The sequence below is a fragment of the Musa acuminata genome, chromosome BXJ2-9 (assembly GCF_036884655.1).
Source record: "Musa acuminata AAA Group cultivar baxijiao chromosome BXJ2-9, Cavendish_Baxijiao_AAA, whole genome shotgun sequence".
NCBI lineage: Eukaryota > Viridiplantae > Streptophyta > Magnoliopsida > Zingiberales > Musaceae > Musa > Musa acuminata.
In genome coordinates, this window is record NC_088346.1 from 1,893,903 (window position 1) to 1,917,823 (window position 23,921).

The following is a 23,921-nucleotide window of genomic DNA, read 5'->3' on the forward strand; positions in this document are numbered from 1 at the left end:
CACCAACAGTAGATCAGTATGTATGTTCTTCAAAAGGCTCAAATGGCAATACTGATACAACAGGAACTGTTATGACTTCAAATTTCAATCCCATACAAAAATAACTGGAATCATAATATCGTCATAATCCATTTCTTACAGAAAAAGAATCGCTAACATCTTTCGGAAGTCTCTAGCGGCTAGCCCAGACGAATATGAGGATCCATTCTTCAAGTCATAACTAAACTTCTCGAATGCAACCAACAACTTGAAACAGCATCCGAGATTAGTATACTTGGGAGAAGACCTTGTTAGGAGGGATGTTTTCACGTTTCTCCACGTATGCTGATGGAAACCAACCTGCCTTGCCTCTGCATTCTCCTTCGGACCATCCTGATGGAGACACCTGAATGCACAAAGTTGACATGGGAAAGAACATCAATGCTATAACATTGATATCCTAACAACTCTAACATAGAAGCAATGAGTGAAATTGCTTCACCAAGTCATCATATAGCTTCTCACCTGAAATAGCAGATGAGCAGGTTTCTTTTCAAGTCAAAAAGGATGTTAGACATTACAAATAACAAAGAATACACCAAAACAGATTAGATCGAGTGATTAGAAATCTCATAATATAAACATGATCAACAGATGCTTGGCCACCAATCTAATGGATGAATATTTAGATTTGCCAACAATTGGTATCAGGATCCTTTACAAATCACAAACATACATGAGTGATTAAGTTCCTTAATTCTAATGTTCATATTCCACTAGATCTTCAAAAGACATTCAAACAGTTTCAGAAAGAGATTGAAGCTAAAAAATTTCACAATATCAAGGCATAAATTTTTTTCCCTCAGCTTGTGCAACCACCCAGAGAGTATGTGAAGAATCATATCCATTTTAGCCCGCTACATTGTGGCCTAACTATACCACTGAACATCATCATATATGTCAGAAGATGGTTGATTATTATTTCTGTTTGTTTCCTTCACCACAATCTAGAAAAAACTATTTGACATGAATAGTCATACAGCAAGTACAATGGTATCTATTATACCACATACACAGAGGAGGGGGTGCAAGAATTTCTCATTAGATTTTGAATCAAGTTGATATAAACAAAGTTAAATAATGGTATATATGAGATTGTAGATATGCACCGACAAAAAATTTTCTCCAAGATGAACAATTTAAAACTTCGCTAGTTGAATATAAAATTAGAAAAAAGTGGGGGCCAATGGTATGAGACTGTTCGCTAAAAAAACCATTGCAGAAACAACCTATACCATGGTTCAATTGATCAGCCAGTCCTATTTCATGTATGTTTTGCAAGACAACACAATCAGGATATGAATTAGCACCAAATAACCAATATGAACAGTGATGACTAATAAAATAACCCTCGGTGATGCTAAAGAAAAACCATGTTTTGTGTTAGAAAGAAAGATTTTAGCTTTGTCTTATTATAAATGTACTATGATCTCTTCACATAAATATAGACTGGTAGACAAGTTTGAGAAGGGTTCCTTGCCAGGACCATTGTTGCTGTATATGTCTCCCATATGGCCGTATCCCACTTAAAATTAAAAAGATTATAAGAACTCCTAGCCTTAATTGCAAAGTAGCAAATTTCAGGTTATGATTGTAACTCCTGCAAACAAGAAATTGAAATATATGCTGAGAACAGGCTTGGAGTTTGTGTCTAAATATCAACATTGTAGATAACATCTGATAAGATCAGAGTTTTTAAAAGCACTAGGCACCAAAGTCCCAAAACGCCCGAGCCCCTCTAGAATATTAAAAATATAAAAAAATATATAGAGAGCAAGGGTGGGGGGAAAGAGAAGAGGAGTAACTGGCAGCTATAGAGGAAGGTGAGGAAGGAAAGGATGGCGGAGTAAGTAGCGGCCATAGGGTTTCAAAGCTGGGTCGGGGGATCGGAGCTGTGGACGAAGGTTGTGGTGACGGACTAAGCTACAAACGAAGGCGACAAGGGCGAAGGAAGCTATGAACAAAGGTGTCGACAATGAAGGAAGCTTTGAACAAAAGCAACAGCAGAGGAGGGAGCTGCGGATGGTAGGGTTTCAAAGCTGGGCCGGGGGGTGGGTTTTTGCTAGGGCCCTTTAGTTGGTTCAATTGAACCAACTTGCCGGTTCAATTGAACCAGGCACAAACTGCACTCGGTAACACTTGCCTCTTCAATTGGGCGCTTGCTCGAGGTGCCCGACACTTGGGCTCAAGAGCACCTGGGCAGTGCTTAATCAAAACACCTCGTTCAGAGGTTGTGTGAGGCACTCGGGCCTCACCTTGCTCGAGCGCCTAAGTGAGTGATCGGGCACCTATTAAAAACACTAGATGAGACACAAAGTTATTTTCTATGTTATCCTATAAGCCAACAGACTCTTTTCTCTTCTCTAACTTCGTCTTGCAAAGTCACAAAATATACTGAGTAATGATCTTCAGCACTATGATTTTCCCATCACAACTTCTTGATCCACTTGTACTGATTATTCACTTAAAAGTTCTATTGTTGGTCATAAATTATTATTGTCATGATAAAGGGGTAACTGTCTGACAAAAAGATTTTCCTGGCAAGCAAGCAAGTACATCAAGCATCATTTGACATAAAATAATAACTTGAAAAGAACTGTTTACTATGCATCCAAAAAGCTAACCTGCCGTACAACAACATAGTCACCCACCACCAAGCTTAATTCCTTTTCAGAAGTAGCATTGAAATGATACATAGCCTGGAATTATAACCAATATGCATCAATACATACTCATATTGGAAAGTCTCAGCTAAATTCATCTTAAATTACCTCAGCAAGAAAATATAAGGCCTTCTCAGAACGATTATGGGAAGGAACAGAAGGAAGTGCAGACACCTTTTGTTGTTTTTCAGTGACCATCTATACAAAATTTATAAGTGCTGAAAATAATCAAATCTTCCAAATAGTGGACAGGCTTTATATAGTATACATGCTAAGTAGATACCTCAGCTTCAAAATCATCAAGTATAGCAGCAACTCTTAGATGGAATGATTTTTCTGCCTCTACCTTCAACAGTAAATATGAACAACATAAAACATAGAGCAATGTGATAACTTGATGTTATGTCATTATTTTTATCACAAGGTCATACCATGTTAAGTATACGCTGAAATGTCTGTCTTTGCTGTTGTGATTCGACAGCAGCTAATGCAGCAGCCGCTTCCTTTCCCAAAACTGCCATGTTTGCTTTCAGTTCACGCATTTTAGCTTCAGAAGTTTGAAGTTTTGCAGTATTTTCCAGAATGGGAGATTCTCTTACTCGAGAGTGCCTTCTCGAAATTTCTGCTGCCTGTTTAAGTTTCAGTGTTAACAGAAACTACAGAAGCGAATAAACCTGATGCATATATCTAAATACATGATCTACATAATGTCACCGACAGAGAACCAAACAAGTCCTTACCAGGGTCTCAGCCTCATGTCTCAAGCGACTATAACGTTGAGCAAGACCACGAGCGTCTTCCAGTGGAGCACCAGTAGCCATTGCTTTTAATGGTTCTATAATCTGAGCAATCAAACAATTTAAATCAGACATGTTCCTCATATTAGGAAAGATATGCTGCAGTGCCGCTTGAGAAATTTGATGAAAGAAAAAGAAAAAACATAGGTCACCTTGGATTAAGATCATACCATGCATTGTAAGGTAAGAAATAGCTTTCTTCAAGATGGGAAAACTATCAAAGAACATGTAGCAACATAGCGATTATCATTTAATATTTATGGTACCAGCGATGGTGCTTGACTCACAGAAAATAACTTATCTCAAAATGCAACAAAATGTATCCTTGCTACACTAATGTAAACTCGAAAATTAGCTAATTAGGCAAAGAAGACGATGAAAGATGCAGAAGAAAACCATTATTAAAGAAAAAAGATTTGCATTCAGATCTGATGGGCAAACTGGTCTTAGACAATTTAGAAAGTGCAGCATCTTGGAAAGCATGCACTGTTGAATCTCCATCACTTGATCTTCATCAAGCAGGTCCACCACCAAATCCTGTAAATCTAAATCCAACTTCTCTTTCTCGATGTATTTCCCCCCAACCCTTTTTGTTTTCTGTCTCCAAAATGTATACTAGTGCATATGTTAGACGCATTTACACCAATAAAGAAAGTTATGTTGGTTTCCCATTTTAATAATTGTGCATTCCACAGAGAGGGCATTTTGCTTTTCTTTTGTTAAATAAAAGTATTTTAGAAACTTAACAAGGCAAATAAATGTTTTAGTTACATATTCGAGTGACATCTTGGACCGTCAGATAATGAAATCACAATGTCACCCTTCTCACCGTGATGTTTGAAGTGTATCAGAAATGTTGGTAGAAACTATATAATTGCAAGGTAAAAACATGTTCAACACACTTTCAGCTTGTTACAACTCTTAACTTGAATGAATATGATCCTTTATCTGTTACAACAATAACTTGAATATGCTTGTAAATATATATATTAGCTTCTACTCTCAGGACTAGATCAGCAATAAGAAAAATTTTCAACAAAAAGCCTACAATTACAATGAGAAAAATATTTACGCTCTTATATGAGGACTGAAAGAACTACTTTGACAGCTGATAGAAATACCAATATTAAAGAAAAAGCTAAGCCATCCCATTAGCTTCTTTCTCATAAACAATGAAATGATAGGAATCTTCTAGTAGACAATGAAAACAGAAAAGAGCAAACTGAGAGATCACAGAAGGATGAAAAATTGGTACCACAAAAAATGACCAGAGACAACAGCCATATGAAACCTAAACAGGTGTATTTTGACATAAGACATGAGACAAGCTCCAAAAAACCTAACATTTTTTGCTTGGTCTTCAAATCCAATGTTTTATGAATAACAAATGTTTCCAAATATTATGTAAGCTACAACATAGATGAAAATTTACTGAGACATAGCTCAAAACAAGAGGGCCTTATTACCCCAAATTGGGAATATTTGGGAAATCAAGACAAGATACCATGTCACTTAACCAATATCACATAACAAAGTTCTGATATCAAGAAATGGTAAGTGATTCTAACAACTCTGAGAACTTCTGAAGTCATATGCTTAAAAGCTAAGTAACAGAAAAAATCTCATGGACATACCAGATTCTCAATTCATGCTATAAGTTCAAATATTTCCTTATACTCATTTGGGATCAGATATAACGAACCTGTGAAGATAGAAAGGAACCAAAATCTTCATGCTCCTTCGTGACATTTCTTAGTGAACCACCATATAAAGCTGCTGCTTTGGCTAAAATTGCACCGCTAGCATGATTCTCACCTCCATATCTATAGCAATCTTCTGACAGTTTTGTCCCTTAACAAAAAAACTTTAGATAAGTGCATGCATGTCTGAAATCATTTGACTGCTCATTATGCCAAAACATAATTAAGATAACAAACTATAAAACTATCACGAAGGACAAAAATGTAAGAAAAGTAAAAAATATTACCAATTTCAATGTGTTTATGCCCTATCGATGCATAAACTTCAGCTGCACGAGCAATATCTTTCTGAAAATCCTGAAACCAAAAAAGAAATTCGAGTCTGACAACCTCATTTGTCATCGACATTCAACTTCCTATCCCACGATGACAAGACAAGAATGGTACATCTTGAAGATTATGCAAAACAGAATATGTACACTGGTCTTTTGACAACTATGCATATTCATGGAAATAGTCTGGCCAAAAAGTAAACAGTCACATGCATCCTAAGATGTAGGATATATGAATGTTACATTCTTTGTGAAAATACTTTTATGCTCAGGAAATTTCCTTATCTAAAACGCCGAAAGTGCAATGCAGAATGAATATATGAGAAACGTGATTATGGACTACTTACAACAAGGGAAGTTTTGGAAAGACAAACATCACAACAAAAATGAACACTGAAGAAAATCAAAGAGCAGAAACACAGTATAGCCCATTCTTTCTTACCCTTCCTTCACGAGTAGACTTATATAACTTTTCTAGTTGTTGATGTCTCTGCAATTCAACTTCATCAATAACCATCACATCAGAGCTCTCATAACCACTCGTACTAAACTGCTTTAACACTGCCTGAGATTTATTAAAATAAAAAAATTATAAACATGTAGGATCAATAAAATATAAAACCACATCAACCACATGCAACTCCAACAATAGAAGAGTTGTAAAGAAAATTTTAATAACTCTTCTATAATTAAAATTATATATGCAAATACTTGTAAAAGATAACAAGTTAATGGCAAGAAAATATATAAATAACAATATCCAGTTATGCTACTCAGTGTAAAAACAAAAGATGAATGCTTTAGACAATTTAAAGACAAATAAAGGATGCTATAGACACATATATTGTGTGAAATAATTTGGATAGGTTTTGATAACAAACAGAGAAAAGCAGATTAAATCTTTCTCTTCTTCTACACAATCTAATAAATAAGAGCAATGCCTTAAAATAGGTCAGTTATACAAACTGCCTTGGACTCAGGAAGAGTATAGGTTCTGAAACGAGAGGAGCCTTTTAATAGGAGGAATTTCTAAAAGCCGCATGAGTTATAAAAGGTCTTATTTTCCATCAATAAATGACCTCCATTGTTTATTCATCATATTCAACTCACTCTAAATAATTGAAATAGCACATAGTAGTTAGATGGAATTATAAAACGGCTGGCAGCATAACAATAGGCCTCACGATAATTAAGACCATTTTAGTTAGGGTGTTCTACAGGTCCTCTTCACATATTTAGTTCAAGAAAGGGCCATATATTTAATTCTGAAGCATGCCCAAAATATATAAACAAACGCATGTTCACACTTTGTGAACATCTACCAAAAAGATTCACACTCAGTATCAGATAACTAAAGCAACATTCTTGTTTGGACAACCTTGAGACCATTGGTAAAAAAACGATGCATAATGGAAAATGTAGAGTATGACAAAGGTTAACAGTAATGGATGCCATTTCTTTTCCCTCTCTCACACACAAAATTTTTCTCTTTTTACCCAACATGTGCCACGGGCACAAGTTTTTTAGCATGGCATCAACATAGCGTGTAATGACAAAACATACCATGTGAGTTATCATTCCACACACAATCTGCCACTGGCATTCTAAGTTAAAATACCTGCTTTGGCTTTCTAAAATTTTTGTATTCCAGTTCAAATGTTCAAGTTCCAGCCAATGCATATGCAATAACCTGCAGTAGCCTCCTCTATGATTTGCAAAAAGACAGCATTTCCATTACACACTAAAAATGGAACTTTGTTAAAGTACCTTCAGCATGACACTATATTAGAATGTGGTTCTACAGGAGATATTCAGAAGTGTAAAACTCAAAGAAACAAAAAATATACATCTTCTGCACTGACTAAGACATCAACATACAAAAATTATTCAGATATATGCTGCCCTGACACTAAAAAGTTGAGTTGTGAAAATTCTTGCTGCCCTGATGTTTAAAGAAGTTGAACCCTGGTATTCTTACATCATACACTCTGATCAACTTTTATACATGTATACATGCTAGGATATTGTGTTGGAAGATCAAACTCTGTGCATAAAGTACATTTTTTTTGTTAATTACTTGGTAAGATACATTCTGATTTAATTCTGCATATTATACCATTAATACCTAAAAGAATCAATATGTTCCTATCATATTAGTGTCAAGATCTGCTGCACCAGTGCACATGCTTTCTCTCATATCAGTCCCCTATGCAGGTACCGATGCTTCTTTAGATAAAAATTAAAACGTGCTTGTTCGAGACTTTGTTGTATAATCCTTTTAGTGGTGAGAAAGTTCATTTTCGCTGTCTAATGACACCTTTAACTGTACATTTGATTCAGTTTCCCCTACGGAGTCACTCAAATGAGCAGTGCATTCACATCATCAATAACAAAAAAAAAACAATTCAGCAGTTTCAAATGGGAATTGTTCCCTTTATCATGAAAACTTAATTTTTACCGAGATTGGAGCTAGCATTTCCAGAATCCAAAGAGAAATGAAAGAAAATGGATCGGATATAAGCAAGATCATCATGCAGAAGAAATGAAAAGCTAAGAATGGGGCACCAGAAAGAGAGGAAAAATGGACATCACCTGCTTGGCAACCTGCTCCCGCAGCTTGCTGGCCTGCTTCCTCAGCGCGTCCATTCTTGCACCCAAAACCCCAATCCCAAGCCAATCACCGGTACCCTCAGGAAGCTCCTACTGCTGCCGGCAACTCCGCACCAGAAATCTCCCAATGAATCAACGATTTGGCAGAGGCTCGGCGCTCAGATCACTCGGATCTGCCAGCGAAAGCGAAATCGAAACGAGGGAGGATGTGGGGGAGACAGAAAGGGAAGGATCGGCACGGGAGAAGAACGCCGAGACAACGGTGACAAAACATACGTTTTATATTCCGTGACCCGAATTTCTACCTTTTTGATGAATGGATACATCTGTGGAGCTCGCATAAGACCTGTCTACGGTGCCTCGCCCTATCACGAGAGACGGGGGTGAAAATAGTGTTCGATAATGATCGTTGAAAGGCTCTGAGATCCAAGGGCTCTTGCTTCGCGACAAATAATTCCAACGGTGGAAGATGTTATCTAGTTTGGGTCAAGCTCGAGTTCCGGTTCAAGATTCTCGTGCGACCCAATCGAAGCTGAGACATTATTAGTGACTTGTTACCCGTTAGTTCACCTTTTTGATGACTGGATACAGTTGTGGAGCCCGCATAAGACCCATCGATAGATAACTCATCCCGTCACCAGCGCTGGGTATGCAGAGTAGTGGCCGAGAATGATCGTTGCAAGGCTCTGAGATCCAAGGGCTCTCGCTGCGCGACAGTCTGTTCCAACGGTGAGGATGCAATGGTCTAGTTTGCGTCAAACTCGAGTTCCGGATCAAGATCCTGACGCGACCCAATTGCGGCCGAGCCAATGTGACCCATCGTAACTATTGGTGATGCTATTATTAGGTTGAGCCCGACCAGATCCCATGGACCCAAAAGCGACCCAATTGCGTCTTTAATAGCATCATCCTGTTTCTTTCATTTTAGTTTTACTCCTTTCATTCAACTATTACATAACAAATTACAATATTACATATCATATCAACGCATACAATGTGTTAATCACTGGAATTTCTCGTTAAATATTCTATTAATTTTTTTATTGGCGAACCAATATAGTGGAATATTACAAATTCTTAATTGTGTGTGTGTGTATATATATATATATATATATATATATATATATATTCTTGACGTTATTATATATTTTCAAGTAACAATATATATATATGTATATAATGGATGATACAACTGTATGTGTTTTTTTTGTACTTATAATTAAATAATAACGTCAAGAAAATAAATTAGAACTTATAGTTAACTGTATGATAATGACTCAAATACCGTAAGATTTGGAATATAGTGACATTTTACCAAACTATATTAATATCTTGAACCTTCTTCATATATTTCACAAAATGTTGCCTTCATGGGCGAAAAGGTGATGGAAATATTCAATTAATCCACAGCAAAGCCAAACAAGAATTGTTGACTCATTGAAAGGAAGCATTAATAATTCCCTCACCAGTTGAGAGGAGTTGGCTGCTACCATCCACCACTAATCCATCTCCCACATTTAATTAAGTGAGCATCTCCAATCAATGCTTTGCAACACATTTTTCTATCCCCTTCCACCATTAATCTCCTCAAGGTACATCCATGGACTTGGGTAGACATGATTAATGGCACATGGTGTATACAAATAACCCACTATTTAACCATATGCTTCATTAGTTTACTTTGTGTTTGAGTGATGAGGATTGCTTGGCTCATTAATGAATACTTTTATCTCTTGTTTAGGAGCTAAGAGGAGCACTAATTCTCCACTACATATCTCGTGAGCAACGGCAAACTACACGATTAAGCGAGTAAAGTATCATTCTCATGTAATGCAACATCGTTCGCTTATTCTCCACGTAATGCACTCAGCAGGAGACATGTTCTTGAGGTCATGACTCAAGGTTTGGAAAAATGTGCATGGATAATTCAAAATAAGTTCCATGAGATTCAGCAGAAATACTTCAAAAATCTTTGTCTTGATTATAATACGAGCTCACCACCGTTTTGTGGGTTAACAGCTGTGTTCATCAATGGAAGAGAGAAAGAGAAAGGGAAAGAGAGAGAGACCCAACACATGAAACACTTGTTTGTTTCCTTCCTACTTGATGTTTGACTTGGATGGTAGAATACGGGCGTAAACAAATGCAAAAGGTCAACCTTTGTACTCATTGAATGTGGAGATCCAACTCGGTTCTTAGTTTACAAGGAGGAGGGCGTCGATGCATGCTTATAGTTTTATGGGCAAAGACAAAGGACGATTGGAGTCTCTTCACGAGGTTGGAATTAATCACTCGCTCGATGATTTCTTATGGGCGGTGAACGTATGATTCAGATCGATCAAATAGGGATGCTTATAATTTGTAGAAGAGGCAAATTTTGTTCGTCATTTTAGTCGCATGGAGTTCGAGGCTTTTAGCACGTCGAGTGATGGACGCACACGGATCGAGATCATTAAGATCTTAATTAGATTAGATGCGCTCTTAAATTTTCAGCTGTAACGAAGCAGGTGTGCCTTTACTATTGCTCACAAAGAGGCACGCACACATCACTAATCTCTTCTAATCATTTAATGCCGGCTTAGTACATGTCTAAGATTTAGTGAACTCCCGAGCTGATACTATTAATTGCATCTCCGGTCCTTCAATTTTGGGGTTTTGATATATCTATCCTTTTCAAGGTTTTTAAGATTACTTATTTACCCCTCTCAAATTTTAGTATTATATTATTATTTTTTACATATATATACACATATATTTATATATATAGTAATATGTGGATTCAAACTCGATACTTATAACATTATAGTAATCAATATGGATGTCTCAACTGACACCATGATTAATGCTATGTTAATCATAAATTGGGGCCTCAAAACCATTATGCTAACATAGTTTTGATTTAAACGGCAAGGGAAGCACAAACCGCTAATATTTTCTAATCATCGATGCAAGCGTAGGAAGTACATGTGTTAGTAAGATATGGTGATACAATTAATCGCACGTCCACAGACTAACGCACACCGATCGATATCATTCATCTTAAAGTTTGCACGTAAAGAAGCAGTTCGTTGGTTCAAACTCCCACACGCTCACACACACACACACACAGTTGACTTGTGTTTGTTTTTATATCGTTCCTTGTTTTGGTTAATTTAATTGTCACTTTTACTTGGAGAAATAAATGGTGGCGATCGCACGTTACAGTCATCATCTTCACTACTACTATTTCTTTACTCCGATCCCCTCTCTCTCTCTCTCTCCCTCCTCGGAATGAGAAGGAAGTAAAGATGGACGTGGAAGAAACAAAGTGCTTGTTGCTTTGACCCTCTATATCTCCCTATATAAAGGCATCGGGAGCTCTCTCTCTTCCTCAGCCAGGATCGCCCACATCCTTGCGGTGGTGTAGCTTCTGCGAAGTCGGCCTCCGCTGCTCACCGCTGCCTCTCCATCTTTCTCAGGGTTAGACCATGTTCCTTGATTGCAGTCGTGTATTATTGCACGGCTTTCATCGTTCTTCTAACCGAGCATTTCCGCCTGCTTGTGAACTCAGGTGAGCGATCGCAAGGATGAGCCGGGACAACCGCAGGAGCCAGACTCTGGACCTGAAGCTGAACCTTTCGCTGATGCCGGCCAGGGGGGACGCGTCGAGAAGGATGGGCGTCGCCGATGACGCCTCCCCGGCGAGCTCATGTTTGACGACGGCGTCGTCGTCGTCGGAGGCCGAGCTGGGGATGATGACCCCGGTGAGCACAGAGGTGGCGACGCCCATGGTGCTCGCCGGCTGCCAGCGGTGCCTCATGTACGTCATGCTCTCTGCGGACGACCTCAAGTGTCCCAAGTGCTGGAGCACCGCCCTCAACTTCTTCCACAACACCACCACCAAGAACAAGAAGAACAGCAGCAAGAAGAGCAGGATGTGCTAAACCTCCCTGCAAAACACCTTCTTCGTGATTCATTCCTTCTTCGGTTGTCTCTTTCAGTACCAGTCATCTCTTGTCTTTAATTACGTTAGCTGTGATTCAAGGAATGAGCACTTGGCTTCATCTTATAACCCTCTGTTTGCATCTGTAATCAAGTTGAATTACTCGAGGGGGAACCATGATCATGCGAGTTTAGCTATACAAGATGGAGTTTGCGTGGCTATCCACAAAGAAAGGAACATTGAAATGGTAGACTAATCTCTACCGGAAACCAATGAAAAGTGAATTTAATGCATTAATAATTGATATAGTTGAGAACATCTCTTGCATTATTACACCAGTAGTTTTGAATGTGTTTCCAAGTGAACAATCCCTGTCATGTAGAACAGAGGATTAAATACAGAACGGTAGGGGTATGCAAAGTGCAAACCATGGTTTCATAGGAGGACGGTAGACAGATCAAAGGCACGAGCATCAGATGTAGAATCATGTACTTTTCTAAGAAGCCCAGATATAAATGAAGTCGCCAACCACCTTTGAATGGTTGGCGTGGGCGATCAAGCAAAGAAGCATTCATTACACGAGGAAATAGAGCGCCGCGCCATGGAAGCAAAAGCGAGCAACCATGTAGGTGGCCACCTCGCACCGACTACTAGATTTTGCTGTAGGTGACTAATAAATGGAGGGGAGTTCGAAAGGGGCATGCAACTCTACATGGAACAATCAGGGAAGTGAGCAGAATAGAATTCCAACTGTTGAAATTTAAAGCCTCTTCACAGTTCAGCATCAGCACACCGGCTTCTTTTCTTGTGTGCATGGACAAACAGAAAGATGGATAACCATTCACATAGCTTGCGAAATGAAGCAAAAAAGAAGTACAAGGAAGCTTCTCTTAGTTTTAATGGATGGTAGACCAGGTCTGAGATGTGCTTGAAACATCTGACTCAGACAAGGAAATCTTGCATCTCCTTGTGTATACTTTTCCATCTGCACTCAAGATCTTTAGTGCATGGAGTTCAGGTGAGCAGAATTTACCACAAAAGAAAAAGATCTGATTAAATTTGTCATGTTTCACTTTCGGAGGCATTGGAAGTGGAACAAAGGGTATGAGATTTAAAGGACTTGGTTTCAGTAAGTTCCAATGCTTGCCAAGAAAGTAAGATTCGGAATTGGAGTTTTACCTGGAAGCAGATGGCTTTTAGAACAAGGACAGATATGATGTGTCAAAGAAGGTAAAATCTACTACAGTCTGGAGGGGTAAATGGCTTCTCTTCTGGGCAAGATGTAAGGTTTAATCCTGCTTTTTCTTACCTCAGATGCTACCATCCATGGAATCATCAGAGAAAACAATCTGAAATGGGCCAGAGCTACTCAGATTCTTGTAGGCTTGGAAATAGGAATGGCATGCATACAGTGTGAAGTGGTATCATAATGGGATGAAGCTTCTTCAAATTCTTATAAAGCTGTAGATTTCTGGAAGAAGGATCAAATGAACCAAGAAATTGTTCTTTACATGATGATCATGGCACAATGACCTTCTCGTGAAGAATTTGGATTAACTACATGGGCTAAAGATTAACAACACTCCATGTTTCTCGTGTAAAATTCTGTAGATTTCAGATTTCTCATGCTAAGAAGGTCGATTTTAGAGACTGCTTCATGAAGAGAGGACTTGGATACATATCGATCACTTTATCTTCTTCCTCAATTGATGTTATAAACTCTGATGCACCACACCGATGGTTGCTGCCGATAAGATTCTTGCTTCTTTCCTGTAAGAAAGCCATAAACAAGTGCAGAAAAGTCTGTGTTCCACCCCTTCCCCACAAGATACCAATCATGATAACATATGCTTTGTAGCCAAAACTATTTCAAGCAGAGTTCTTGCACCCTCACCAAACGGCTGAGAGACTACAGGTTTGGTGTCCGATCCATCAACTCATTTTCTTTTGTTTGCTTGCCCACTCGAGCGAGACACGCTTCATAGTCTATGACTGCTATCCGAGTAGATAATAATCTAAAGCAAAGGTGAGGCCTTGTCTCATTAGCCAATCTATAAATCTTTGTCTAAGCTCTCCTAAGGTGCTAAAATGACTCCCATGGCCTATCGTTTCTGCAAGACTGCATCGGAACGACACTTCCTCCTGGATCAAGTAAGGAGGGCTTACAAGGAGAACTTGTTTGAAGGAGCTGATATTGCAAAGATTAATGCTTCCAAGTAAACTAGATTATAATGAACTACCCACATCAATCACAGGGAGTCAACTGAGATGCCTTGAGATAATTGCGAGCAGGACATGGTCCACAAAAGATTCGTACTGTGGAGACAAGTTGGTAATTATTTGCTTCGTACGAGTGTCTTCTTCACACCAAGATTGAAGTATGAGTATTTTTCATGAGATATCAAGCATGACAGTCGAGATATGCTTGCCATGGTGCCGAAGGTGTCTGTGATAAGCTTTCTTGGCGCAGAGCTGCAAGGAATCCTGCACGAGAAAGAAGAAAAATGGTGGCTTGTCCATGCATACATATTCCCTACCTCTGCCTCTATTTTATTCTATCTGATTCTGATGCAGTTCCTTGGAACAGGCAATCAGTGATGCACTGAAAGTTTAGCTAGTTGTCTAATGATAGAGATGAGTGACACAGTATGAAACATTAACAAGAATCATAATGACAGAAGTTGAAATATAAATCCCAAGAAAGGCAGCATCTGGTGATGATCAAGTTGCTATGAACAGAGTCAAGGTTTAAAAGAATGAATGACTAAAAAAAATAATGAGAAAAATTATTAAAAGAATAATCATGAGTCTAGTGACTCATAACTCAAGTTAAAGTTTTTCGGATTGTTAAATTCTCAACATAAATAGGGTTCAGCATCTTATACCTTTTTCTTGTGAATTCAATTTTCTTATAGTTGATCCAGAGATAACACAAGATTTTGCCTGCTGCTGTACAAGAGATGTAGATGCAGTATGAGAAGAAAAAACATCAAGGGGGTTTGTGTAGTTGTAAGAAAAACAGTGAAAATAGGATGAAATTGTTTTTGGAAAAACTGATAAAAAATAAAACTAATGCAAATATATGTAGATCAAAGGTTTGTATGGAAAAACAAATCAAAATAAGAAACCACATTTCTAGATTTTTATACTCTGTGATTACTGGTTCAACACATTATATTTTTTCTAGATTGAAGAAATGGTCCTTTGGGCAGTGAAGAAAGTTACTTCTCACTGTTATTGTCACAATGTGTCCAAACATGTCAATCACAGAATCATTCAGTTGGCCAGGAAGAAGATTGTGGAGTTTGTCCATTACCCCCATTACAAACTCTGCTTCAGAAACTTGGGACCAAGTGAATAATTAAGAGATCATAAAGATCATGTAATGGGAAATATCACAGTAGGGTTTTAACTCCATCCTTCAGGAAAATTTGCTTGCAGATGGCTTCTTCAGGTCTCAGTAGTCTTGTTTCTGCCACTAAATGATGAGAAGTAGGGTGTGATATAAACCTTAAAAACCCTGTAGCTCAAGGCACACAGATGAGGACTCCTTCAATATATTAGAGGCCAACAAATCATTGTCTCATCTCTCCTTCTTCTTACTCCATACATCATCTGTTGTGATTTGCATTTGCTTCCAAGGTACTAATTAGATGTGCCTTTGGTGCTTAATTGTAGAAGCAGACAATCCATCGTAAGATGTGATGAGTGAGAGGTCTGAGGAGATTTTGGACATGATGGACAACATAATTTGGCACCATTAATGTTCTCACCAAACCTATAGACTTGTAAACAAAGCTCAAAATACATGTTAGGAGCACATTAGTGTAGCCTCAATTGAATGATGTATTCAATGTAAATGTAGTCCCCAAAACCCTTATAGTTAATGCCCACATGAGTGACCCCACCAACCCTTTCTCCTTCTCATGTTTCCCTCCCCCATCCCCCCCCAGTTTTAAAAGGAACTGACCTCAAGCTTCCCTCACGTACTCACACCCCTTCCATTAATGCATGCCACAAAGCTCGAGGGAAGAATTTAAATCCCTCCCACCGCTTCTCCTCCTTCCTCGCCCTACTGTGGGAAGACCAGATGGGCAAGAAGCTAAGCTTGAGTTCCTTCCTGTTCAGGCTTAGGGACTCACCCAAGCCTTCTTGCAACTTCTCTTCTCCTCCTCCTCCTTCGTGGCCTTGGCCTTCCTGTAGGCACCCGAGGACCAGCTCCTTCCGGGACGTCGATGGAGGCGCCATCTACAAGACTGTGAACTCGGTGTACTTCGACTCCACGGACTCGTTCTTCACCCGCTCGTCGGAGGAGCAGGAGAGCTTCTCCACGGCGTCGGAGGACTCGGACGGGGACTCGGTGGAGACGGTGGTGCGGGGGCTGCGGTCGGACCGCCTCTTCTTCCGCCCCGGCGAGACGAGCTCGATACTTGAGGAGGCGAAGACCGGAGAGCTACCCTTCAAGGACAGCGTCGTGCTGGCGATGGAGTCGGAAGACCCGTACCGCGACTTCCGGCTGTCCATGGAGGAGATGGTGGTGGCTCATGGGCTCAGAGACTGGGAACGGCTTGAGGAGCTTCTGGAGTGGTACCTACGCGTCAACGGGAAGAAGACTCATGGCTTCATAGTTGGAGCCTTCGTGGATCTTCTTGCCGGCCTCGCTTCTCCTCTTACATCTTCTTTTTCACCCTCCAAGTCAATGGAAATGGAGGAAATCAAAGAGGAAGAAGGAAGCAGATCAAGTTAACTTCTTTTGGATCCAAGAAAATATGTACATTGATCGTCTTTTTTGAGCACTTCCAGTTCATATTGTCAGGTAGCTTTCAGATATTAAACCTTCGAGGCTGATGGCTATGAACGCCTTTCTCTTCCTTCTTTCTGTGCTGCTTCTCCCTCCTCCCTCTCACCTAAGTTCTCAGATGTCCAATGACAGAGGAATACTTTCCAGCGTTCGCTATTATGTGTATGGCATGAAAATTTTATATCTTGTAATATACTTATCAAGCTCATATTATTTTTGCAAGAGTCCTTTTTTTTGTAGCTGAAGAAGCCAAGGCTGGCTGTCCTCTTGCATAGCAGATGAAAGGCTCATAACAGTCGTGGCCAATCGCCCAGTTATCTATTACGGCAAGACAAATGCTCGATAGATAAATTGGACAGCACTGCTTCTGCAGCAGATCATGACAACAACCAAACATTGCTCACATCAGAGCACTGAGTCCAAATCCTTCTCCAGTAGGAGCTTGGGGCTGAACTGTCGATGTTGTCGAATAGGTGCAAACTATCAGTTCATGAAGGAACAAATGCTGTGATGGAATGCACACTGGCTTGTGGTTTCCCCTTTTTATGGTTACTGACTACTTGCAATCCTTTGTGTTTTCATGTTGGATTCATGCAGGGTTGAAGCAATTCTTGAAACCTCTGATGTAGCTGTCTACTCACTGGATTTGCTATCAATTAAATGTTCTAGAGTTCTAATGTAGGGAATATGCACAGGTGAGCCAGTCAATTACCAGCTTGGCCTGAAGATCCAGCAGTTTGTGAGCAAATAAAAATGGTTTGCCACCCACAAACTCTCGGAGGCCAAGCTCATTTCCATCAGTTTAGGTCAATTAATCTTATCATAATATTATATAAACACATTCTACGGAAATATTCATGGAAGAACATAACATGATATGCATGTTGGTTTCGATTGGTATTTGAAGCTGATGGATTCCAAGGAAATCCATGAGCTATTCATAGTTTATACAACCTGGCAACTCCTGCCTTGCTGTGAACAGAGTAATGGTTATGGATGAGCAGGAATGGGAAGGCTGGAAACTCAAAATGGCTTCTCTTCACACAATATAAGAAATCTCAAGTGACATCAAGTGCCATTGACAACAAATGATGATGATTGAGGGAAGAGTAGCTGACTTTAGAAGTAGGACAAAGTTAAGTGACAGTTGCTAGTGGATTATTTAAGCAACATGCCAAAGCTTGCACATGGAATTATTGTCGAAGTAATGGGTGTATGCATGGTGGATAAGGACAGTAGGCCAATGCAAATTGGATTCTTTTCTGTATCACAAGAAAGAGAAGCTTCTAAAGCTTGCATTATTTCCTTTGCAGTGAATGATGCCCTCATGAGTGGAGTATAATGGCAAAGTGTTTATCACATTGATTCTTCACTAAGAGATCCATTGTGCCAACTAAAAATTGGACTTTTGATGAAGACTAGCTAGAGGTGCTGAACATTGGTGAGAACAGAGCAATTGTGTCGGAAGCAGCTTCCTCCAAGGAAAAATGGCTTTCTACCACACACCTCTGAAGAGATTATGAGTTCAGATCTTTGTGAAGGTGGTGTCAAGCACCTTACTCAAGCAATTAATTCTGTGTGTGTGGGGATCAATCTCACTCTATTATTCTTTGAGAAAAACAAAAGGGCTTGACTTGGCTACTCTACATCAATGAATGTACCTGATACCTGTCCAGTATCAAAGACTTCCAAACCCAAATTTTGGCTCTAGCAATTGATTCGATTCAAGCTCCAGTGAATTATGCTCCATAATATTCATGTGCATTAAATGATTTTGAAGTTTAGCTTAATGGAACATTAATTGCAGTACCTTTATGCTGTACAAATACACAAAACCAATTCATGCATACGTACCAACAACTGAACAATTCAGTAGGGGACCAAAAAGAGAGAGTTTTGGATGGTTTAGCCAAAGAACCAAACCATGAATGAACCATCCAATAAATCAAACAAAGTCTACAAGCTTTAGCTCAGAACTCATTTAGGTGCTTAGTGTGCAGTAATATGCAAGTACCAAAACAAAGTCAAATTTTCTTCTTCATAGGAGTCAAACTGAGTTCTACACAGTGAGGAGGTCTCACAAGGTTCTTGGTGAAGCCAAAAGGTGGGCCATTAATGGCCATGGCCATGGCCAAGGGTTTCAAGCTCTGACTAGTAATGAATCATGGGATCCTGCGACCACCACGGCGCTCCTGCACCTGTCTCTCGTGAGTGCTTCAAGATGATATCAGCCTCCAAAATTGCTGTCTCTTAATTTGGATTCCAGTGGCTGTGCTGTGTCATGAGATAAGGCATGGCGCCAAGTCGCTGCTCTCCATAGGTAGAAATTTATTGCTCAGCTATCAATTAATGATGGATCCATATAGATAGTTCACAAATGCAGTGATGAATTGTTCAATGTTCTGACGTAAAACATGTCCTTTTACATGTATCAGATGCTTGTGTTGTTACAACAGTAACTGAGACAACTCAAGAACTAAAGCCTCCATGAGAGAAACCAAGAGCTAACTATATGTAAAACTTTAATTAGTCAAGATGGTTAACTCAAATGCAAATTTAATCTATTGGCAGCATGATCACATTCGACTTGTCCATATCCCTCAGGGTCTACAGAATGATGATTGATTTCAGCTGTGCATGTTTAGGTTTCCCTCCCTGTATTTGTTGAGCTGATAACTTCAGGTAACCCTCAGTGACTATAATTTGTATCTTTGAGGTAAATTGACTGAGAAGGGAATTGCTTCGAGGGTACAACATGGTTTAAACAAAGTGAGAGGTTACAGAAATGGCTCAAACAGATCACTAGAAGGCATTGAGGAACCCTACAAGTCGAATGCATTTTGTCATGATGACTAGTTTGTATTCTCCTGTTGGATGACCTGTCAGAGGACAAGAACAAGAGATTTGTGTTTTGTCTCTACACAAGAGCTGCACAAACAGTTTCAACAATTAAACGCACAGCCACCTAATCATGTTGTTGTGTTCCTAAGTTCAGAAAATAAATTCTCCGAACTCTTCAGAGAAGACTGGAATGAAGTGGCAATGGCACTCATTTGATCCAAAGTCAAAACATCAGAAGCCAACAATAACATCTGACCCCTAGGAAGATGTAATTACTGTGATGTTACCCTGCACTTCAAGGGAGGGTGGGGTAGCATCCAAAGTTTCTGAGTCCCAAGTTCCAATGCTGGCAGCAAAACACTCTGCAAGTTTTCAGAAGGCATTAGTATGATTGCGTGTTCACTGCTCATTGATGAAAGGAAGCTATCAGTTGGATTTCAGCTGCATTTCCTACAAAATTAAGTGTTGTATGCATCCTGATATGGAAAGGAAACTTTGGGAGAACACTTGGCTTGAGCACTTGAAAGTTTCTTTTCTTTTCTCTCTATCTCTTTCGGTGTTGATTAAGCTTTCCAAGATAGACTTTACATATATCACTTAATTAAAGGTAGAAACTGGAAAATGCTGATTCCACGAGTCCCAATAAGTTATGAATAGAAGAGAAAAGGAGAAGACACAGATCTAGAGACAGAACTTGGAGATTGCCTCCTCGTTGGTTCGCCATTACTAGTGTTTCCATAGCTCTCAACATGTATAGCATAAGCCATGCAACATCTGTTGCAGAGGCAATGAAGCAATTGATGTGTGTTTGTTCTGTAACAAAACAAAGTGACTCTGTTTCTTGCTGATTGATCATAGTTTGTGATTCACCAACTCTTACCACTTAATTGGGCAAAAGGTAATCAAGTGATTATTAACATACAGAAAATGAGATTTCTCAGTAGCAGAATTTTCATTTGGTGATGTATAGGCCATATCATTTAGTGTATGATATTTAAAAGAATAATTGGTTCTACTATGTATAATTTGACCAGATCGCAATGAAAAAGGACTTATCATCTTAATTTTTGAAGTAGTTCCTAAGTTTTTTTTTCTGCAACTAATCCCTATCAAAATTTGCTTTTACACCTACAGCTAGAACTTCCCATCAAAAGCAAGAAACACCTTGAACTAATTCCTCTTGTTCTTTTTCAGAGTTGCAGCTCAATCTGAGCTCAAATATACTTAATCTAGCAGTATACTTCAAGCTTGTTTGCCTGTTCTTTTTGCTGCTTTTGATCTCTGATGCAGAAGCTGCCCAAGGCATGATGGCATGCACTGGAAGGAGCAGAAGAAGGTGAATCACTGGAAGATCCATGAGACAGTGACTCGTTGAAGAACTCAGACAAACACTGCGTGCAGTAAATGTGGGTTTTAGGAGGCAAAAGAACAGAGCGAAGGCTCTCCACATACCATCACATCATCAACAAGCGGCTTTGCCCAGGTACACAGCATCTTCACCGCATCCAACCATTCAAACGAAACACACATCAGCTTCCACCAAATTGCTTCTTTTTTGATTGCTTTGTTCTGGGAATTCGAGATCCTGTCACCGACAGTGGAGTTACCCTCTGATTATCCACGTGGCACCCGGTCGTGGCAGGATCGCAACTCTTGTCCTTTTCGTGGGCCGTTGCGGCTGCGTGCGGGGGTGTGCCGTCACCGCCGTCTGCAGCCGGTGGCAGAGGAGGGCGGCGGCGGCGAGGGCTAGGGTGGTGAGAAGAGGCCGTTCAAGATCTCGGCGAAGGCACGGAGAATGAGGTGGTGGTGGCGTGGGGCGTTGAGGGCGAGGAAGCGGTGGAGGAGGTCGCGGAGGTCCTCCCACGCGTAGATCTCCATCTCCACGATCATTTGCAGCATCGAGTCCCGGAAGTCCAGGTACGGGTCCGACGACTCCTTCACCACCGCCATGCTCCCCTCGACGACCCACATTTTGGCCGCAGCCGTCGCCGGGCACTTGTGCTTCTTCTTCTTCTTCTGGTACGGCTTCCGCTGGCCCGTAGCGGCCGCCTTCTGCGGGCTCTCCGGTGGGTATGACGCCGGATACTGCGGAGAGGTGTAGTCTCCGTAGCGTGAGGGAGAGGAGTTGGTGGCGGTGGCTGTTGTGGTGCTGGTGGCGGCGGCGGCGGTGAGGCTGTTCTCCCAGTGGGAAATGGTGGTCGAAGGGGAGAGGAGACTGGGACTCTTCGGCGGCTTGGGTTTCTGCGAGAAGGAGAAGAAAGATGGGAGCTTCGGCCGCCGGCAGCTGCAGCCGATGTCGACCACCACCGGATGCCGCACCAAGAACTTTCTCCGGCCAGAAGGCATCTAGAACGCGAAATTTATGGGGTTGCAGAGGCAGGGGGTGTGATGGAGCGCAGAAAGTTCGGACCTTACGTGTAATGAGAAATTCCAGCAATGAAGAAAACCCAAAAGATTTGCTCTTTCGAGATCGACAGAAGCAGAGGAAGCAAAAGTGTAGGAAAAAGCTCGAGTCTTGGACGCGCGATGTCTACGATTGAAGGGATAGGAGAAGATGGCTCTGTTTTCTTATTTATCGAAACAGGGGAAGAAAATGGCGATATAAAATTGGGTTTTGTTCATCACGGAGGAATCGTTTGCAGTGTGGAATCCTCAAGAAGAAAAGGATGGAATGCAAAGAGAGAAGGAAAGTTCAGGTTTTGATCTGCGACTAGAGGTGTTGGTGATCGACGAAACAATATTTGGACTCAGAGGTGAAAGGGAGTGTTATAGAGAGATGAATGAGGTCTGTAAATGAGAGGCATTATAGAAGGTGATGAGAGGGAGAGAATGACAGTAGAGTTAAAGGGAGGAGATGAGGGAAAGGGGGTGTCAGTTGGAGAAACTATTGCCTTTTAGTTGGAGCCTTGTGATGGTGTTAGCTTTAAGATGGTGGAGGCTCAGCTTTAAGCAGGACAATGAGGGGATTGAGTTTTAATATACTTATGGACCTTTGAAGAAAAGCTAGAGGATTTAACAGGCCATGCGAATAAAGGGGTCCTCTATGCTGTTTTCCTGTTTACTTGGCTCAAAACTCTCCCGGTGGATCATTATGGGCATCTCCATGAGAAGGAAATTTTGGGAGGGAATACCAGACCGCCAAGGTTCTTGTGAGGTGAAGAAATTTAGGAAGAAACCTAGGGCCATCTCCACCTCTTCGTGCCTGTGTACTGCATGTGATGGAGAACCTGTGCTGGGTGAAGATAGGCACCAGTGAAATCTGGTACTGTTTCATGACCGCTGCAGAGTTCCAAGAATTTAAGGTTGCAGGTGGGTACTAAATCCCTTCACAGTGAGCACCTTCGGATCAAAATCATAATGTTTCTTATATCATAGTCAAAAGAACCCAATCAGTCTTGCTCTGCAATTGTTATGAGGAACAACAAACCTGGAGGAGGCTCATTCCAAATCTTTGTCTGTGAGTTGAAGTCCGGGAAGAGAAGTACTTTTTGGGCAAACCATCAAAAGACTCACTGTAGGAGTGGAAGGTGTTCGGAACTCACGAAAGGTGACACTGTGGGAGACTGCTCGTGCACTGAGGAGGAAGCCTTTGTTCAGTGGAATTGAGGCCGACTCTGGTACTCGTTTGGCCTTTTTACACACAACACTGCGTCAAAACGACCAAGTTTGGCATGCGTGGACGAAGCATGTAATCCTTTGTCTGCACAAAGAAGCAAGCATCATGGTGGCCATTGGCCCAACGGAGAGACCACCGACATTAGTCCATGCTGTCTTTTGCTACTGGTACAAGATAAAGGCAAACTTTAAGGGAATTACTGTTTAGGTTGACTCTTCTCACAGTTTGCTAGGAAAATGCTTTGGTTTGCTAGATGTAAATGCTACAACAATTACTGAAGCAGTAAAACCCAGCACTTGAAACCACCAGAAGTTAAGTGGCAGATTTGCTAGGAAAATGCTCTCGAAGGTAGCATCATTTCACCGATTGTTGATAAAACGACGATTGACCATGACCATTCTCCAGTAGCAGATGCACTTTGATGTCACAATCCTCCTTCTGCAAACAAATTTGATGCTGTGGCAAATCCTAGATAGATCAGTCTAAAGAGTTCACTCTACAGAGAAGGATCCTTGCTGTAGTGGAAGGAGAACAGAGGCAGTTTGCAACCTTTCTGCAGCGTTGCTACCAACGACATTAACTACATGGTCTCATTTGATC

The 23,921-nt window shown here is 40.5% G+C and overlaps 3 protein-coding genes and 1 long non-coding RNA gene across 4 annotated transcripts; 2 read left to right on the plus strand and 2 right to left on the minus strand.

The window, feature by feature from the left end:
• Positions 1-9: 9 nt before the first annotated feature.
• Positions 10-8,426, minus strand: LOC135622359 (SH3 domain-containing protein 3-like). The gene is made up of 10 exons (XM_065124132.1): positions 8,124-8,426; positions 5,974-6,096; positions 5,487-5,556; positions 5,202-5,350; positions 3,443-3,544; positions 3,134-3,331; positions 2,986-3,048; positions 2,811-2,900; positions 2,664-2,738; positions 10-385 (listed from the first exon to the last, which is right to left on the minus strand). The coding sequence occupies exons 1-10, from the start codon at positions 8,175-8,177 to the stop codon at positions 266-268; spliced, it is 1,044 nt and encodes a 347-aa protein (XP_064980204.1). The 5' UTR covers positions 8,178-8,426; the 3' UTR covers positions 10-265.
• Positions 8,427-11,463: 3,037 nt separating this feature from the next.
• Positions 11,464-12,192, plus strand: LOC103996779 (uncharacterized). Its single transcript, XR_010490952.1, has 2 exons — positions 11,464-11,600; positions 11,692-12,192. It is a non-coding gene; the product is annotated as an uncharacterized LOC103996779 (long non-coding RNA).
• A 3,852-nt stretch (positions 12,193-16,044) lies between these two features.
• Positions 16,045-17,023, plus strand: LOC103996781 (transcription repressor OFP13-like). Its single transcript, XM_009417767.3, has one exon. The coding sequence runs from the start codon at positions 16,154-16,156 to the stop codon at positions 16,808-16,810; it is 657 nt and encodes a 218-aa protein (XP_009416042.2). The 5' UTR covers positions 16,045-16,153; the 3' UTR covers positions 16,811-17,023.
• Positions 17,024-20,840: 3,817 nt separating this feature from the next.
• On the minus strand, positions 20,841-22,777 carry LOC135622134 (transcription repressor OFP8-like). Its single transcript, XM_065123779.1, has one exon. It carries the CDS (start codon positions 22,049-22,051, stop codon positions 21,452-21,454), a length of 600 nt encoding a protein of 199 aa, XP_064979851.1. The 5' UTR covers positions 22,052-22,777; the 3' UTR covers positions 20,841-21,451.
• Positions 22,778-23,921: the final 1,144 nt, after the last annotated feature.